General features: G+C 47.4%; 1 protein-coding gene across 1 annotated transcript in view; it reads right to left on the bottom strand.

Moving 5' to 3' along the window:
* The window catches only part of LOC105510405 (chromosome unknown open reading frame, human C17orf53), a 43207-nt gene that overhangs the window by 2512 nt on the left and 36810 nt on the right, over nt 1-3885 (bottom strand). Inside the window, exon 9 of the mRNA XM_011940166.1 lies at nt 2984-3092. Coding sequence (XP_011795556.1) covers nt 2984-3092 — 109 coding nt within the window. The remainder of the gene's footprint in view (nt 1-2983; nt 3093-3885) is intronic.

Genomic DNA, 3885 nt, shown 5'->3' with positions numbered 1-3885 from the left:
GGCTAATTTTTTATATTTTTAGTAGAGACGGGGTTTCACTGTGTTAGCCAGGATGGTCTCAATCTCCTGACCTCATGATCCACTTGCCTTGGCCTCCCAAAGTGCTGGGATTACAGGCGTGAGCCACTGCGCCTAGCCCACCAGCCCTAATATTCTATAGTTAATTCTCTGTGACTACCAGCAACCTTCTGGTGATGCCTTGGCTTGTCTCATAAAGAAAGAGTGCAGGCTCCCAGGCAATGCAAGATTCTAGGATAAGGGACATATGCTTTTTCACAAGATATAATGGCCTTTGTGGTTCATCCATTGGTATACTGTGAATTAGGTAGTGTGAGAACACCTATCCATAATTGTGGGTGGAAACCTACCCAGGGGCCGGGGCAAGACACTGAAGGGCACAAACTGTTCCAGTATAATAAAGAAAATAGTTAGAATAAGAAAAGTTTTACTAGAAATAGGACATAGAGATGACTGTATATGGGTATTACCAATCATTAGTTTTTAGTACTAATCTCTGCATTATCATTGTAACCGAGAAAAAAACCAGCCAGTACAGAGTCAGGAGCTGAAGGGACATTGTGAAAAGTGAGCAGAAGACAAGAGTGAAAGTCTTCTGTCCTGAAAGACCCTGATAAGGGCCGCTTGAGGACACCTTGGTCTAGCAATAGCTCCAGTGCCTGGGAAGGCACCCGTTACTTAGTAGACCTCGGTCCTGCGGTAGCTCCAGTGCCTGGGAAGGCACCCGTTACTTAGTAGACCTCGGTCCTGCGGTAGCTCCAGTGCCTGGGAAGGCACCTGTTACTTAATAGATCTCGGTCCTGCGGTAGCACTAGTGCCTGGGAAGGCACCCATTACTTAGCAGACCTCGGTTTTGTGGTAGCACCAATGCCTGGGAAGGCACCTGTTACTTAGCAGACTGGGAAAGGGAATCTCCCTTTCCTTGGGGGAGTTAGAGAACACTCTGCCCCACCAGCTTTTGTGGGAGGCCTGACATTAGCCAGGCCTGCCTGCAGTCATCCAGAGGCTTAAACTTCTCCTTGTGGTGCTGTGCTTCAGTGGGCACACTCCTTGTCCACTTTATGTTCTGCCTGTAAACCTGGTTCTTCTTTTAAGTTCTTGGAAGATAGCAGTAGCGAATCAGTGAAAGTATTAAAGTCTTTAGGCCAGGCGCGGTGGCTCACGCCTGTAATCCCAGCACTTTGGGAGGCCAAGGCGGACAGATAACGAGGTCAGGAGATTGAGACCATCTTGGCTAACAAGGTGAAACCCCGTCTCTACTAAAAACACAAAAATTAGCCGAGCGTGGTGGCAGGCACCTGTAGTCCCAGCTACTTGGGAGGCTGAGGCAGGAGAACGGCGTAAACCCAGGAGGCGGAGCTTGCAGTGAGCCAAGATGGTGCCACTACACTCCAGCCTGGGCAACAGAGCAAGACTCCATCTCAAAAAAATAAAATAAAACACAGTCTTTGACCTCTGATAAGTGCATAGAAAAAACGCTGACGTATTCTGTCTTCCTTTTCTGCTTCAGCTACCACAAAGCGAAAGGCCCCCATCACATGGACACATGACTTGCTTGACCTTATCAATCTTTTGAGAGGACTCACACTCCTTACCCTGCCCCCTTGCCTCGTATACAATAAATAGCAGCGCGTCCAGGCATCTGGGGCCACTACCAGACTCCACGCATTGGTGATAGTGGCCTCCTAGGCCCGGCTGTCTTTCCTACTTTCTCTTAGTCTTGTGTCTTATTTTTCTACAGTCTCTCGTCTCCACACACGAAGAAAAAACCCACAAAGCCCAGTAGGGCTGGACCGTACATCTGGCACCCAACTCTTGTCTTCTGGTCACTTCTCACAATGTCTCTTTAGCTCCTGACTCTGTATTGGCTGGTCCTTTTCTTGGTTACAATGATAATGCAGAGATTAGTACTAAAAACTAATGATTGGTAATATCCATATATAATCACCTCTATATCCTATTTCTAGTATAACTTTTCTTATTCTATTTTCTTTATTATACTGGAACAGTTTGTGCCTTCAGTCTCTTGCCTTGGCACCTGGGTAGGTTTCCACCCACAAATAATCCTGTAAACTTTGGGGCCAGACAGGATTGAATTTTTGGAATCAAAAAGCTAAAGACCAGGCTGGGCATGGTAGGTCATGCCTCTAATCCCAGTACCTTGGCAGGCAAAGACAGAAAGATCACTTGAGCCCCAGGAGTTCGAGACCAGCCTCGGCAACATGGCAAAACTGTCTCTACAAAAAATTTAAAAATTGCTGGGCATAAGTGGCACATGCCTGTAGTCCCAGCTACTCGGGAGGCTAAGATGGGAGGGCTGCTTGAGCCTGGGAGGCCGATGCTACAGTGAGCCGTGTTCATAACACTGCACTCCAGCCTGGGCAACAGAATGAGACCTGTCTCAAAAATTAAAATTAAAATTAAAAAAGCTAAAACTAGATCGTGAATGGTGTTAGTTTCACCTGGGTGATGCTGCCTCCTGAGGAAGCAGCTGGCCCAACCACAAGGGGTCTGCATTTAGGCCTCTCTGGTTTGTAGCCTGGTTCTCCCAAAAACCACATGGACGTCTGACTCCTCAGCACTCCTCTAAGGTTAGTCAGGATGGGAAATTTGCCTCTGTGGTCCGGTCGTCAGCCCACGGAGGACTCAGAGTGTGGCACAAAGATAGCACCTGTCCATCTGGACAGGGGATGGTGATGTTTCCTCCTTGTGGCTGATGGCACATAACCTGAAAATGGGGGAAACCTGTGGGTGACGCTTTGTAATTTATGCGGCCCCATCACACTGTTAATGAGTTTGTGGCCTGCAGCCTTGTCAAACAAGACACTGTATCTGATTTCTGTAAGATTATATAAGGTCCAAAGATTCACGGAAAGAGGAACAAGATGTAGCCAGGAAGATTCTGGTTCAGCTATTCAACAGGAAATTGAACCTCTCTTGCTCCCAGATGGGCTGACTGCCTTACCTGCTTCTGGGAGTTCTTCCTCAGGGGACGCCTCTGCCTCTAGTTTCTGTGCTGTTCTGAAGACTTCCTCGGGCTTTGCAGCCACATCATACTGGAAGCTCCCTGAATCCTGGGGACAGAGGATCTGGTTACCAGTGCCTGTGTCCCTGAAATCCCTTCAGGTGGCACCATCTCTACCCAGACAACCTCAAAGGAACAGTGGGGGGCTCAGGAAAGAAACATGATGGGGCCAGGTATGGTGGCTCACACCTGTAATCCCAGCACTTTGGGAGGCCGAGACTGGTGAATCATTTGAGGTCAGGAGTTCGAGACCAGCCTGGCCAACATGGTGAAACCACATCTCTACTAAAAATACAAAAACAGAGCCGGGCATAGTGGTGCGCGCCTATAATCCTAGCTACTCGGGAGGCTGAGGCATGAGAATCGCTTGAACCCAGGAGGCAGAGGTTGTAGTGAACCGATATCGCGTCACTGCACTCCAACTTGGGTAACAGAGTGAGACCCTCTCTCCAAAAAAAAAAAGAAAGAAAGAAAGAAAGAAACATGATGGAAGAGTATATGATGGAAGAGTATGGCAGGGGCCAACCACCCAGGCCCATGCTAAAGGAAGGGAGCTGAAACACCAAACACCTAAAGCAGCAGATAATAAAACAAAACAAAAAACAAACCTCTTTTGGCTGATTTTCTTTTCTAGTTCTGTTGGTATCTAATGTTTTAGGGATTCTATGTAACTAGAGCAGACAGTGAAGAGGCCATTCAGAAATACACTGAGGAGTTAACCTGAGATTTAAAATTAGCTGTTAACAATCCCCAAAGGAATATATAGCTAATATATGGGCAGGTAAGTAAAACTGATAATTAAGGCCAGGCACGGTGGCTGATATCTGTAATCCCAGCACTTT

Source organism: Colobus angolensis, unplaced genomic scaffold, assembly GCF_000951035.1.
Source record: "Colobus angolensis palliatus isolate OR3802 unplaced genomic scaffold, Cang.pa_1.0 Scaffold187, whole genome shotgun sequence".
Taxonomy (NCBI): Eukaryota; Metazoa; Chordata; class Mammalia; order Primates; family Cercopithecidae; genus Colobus; species Colobus angolensis.
This window is presented reverse-complemented; position numbering and strand designations above follow the sequence as displayed.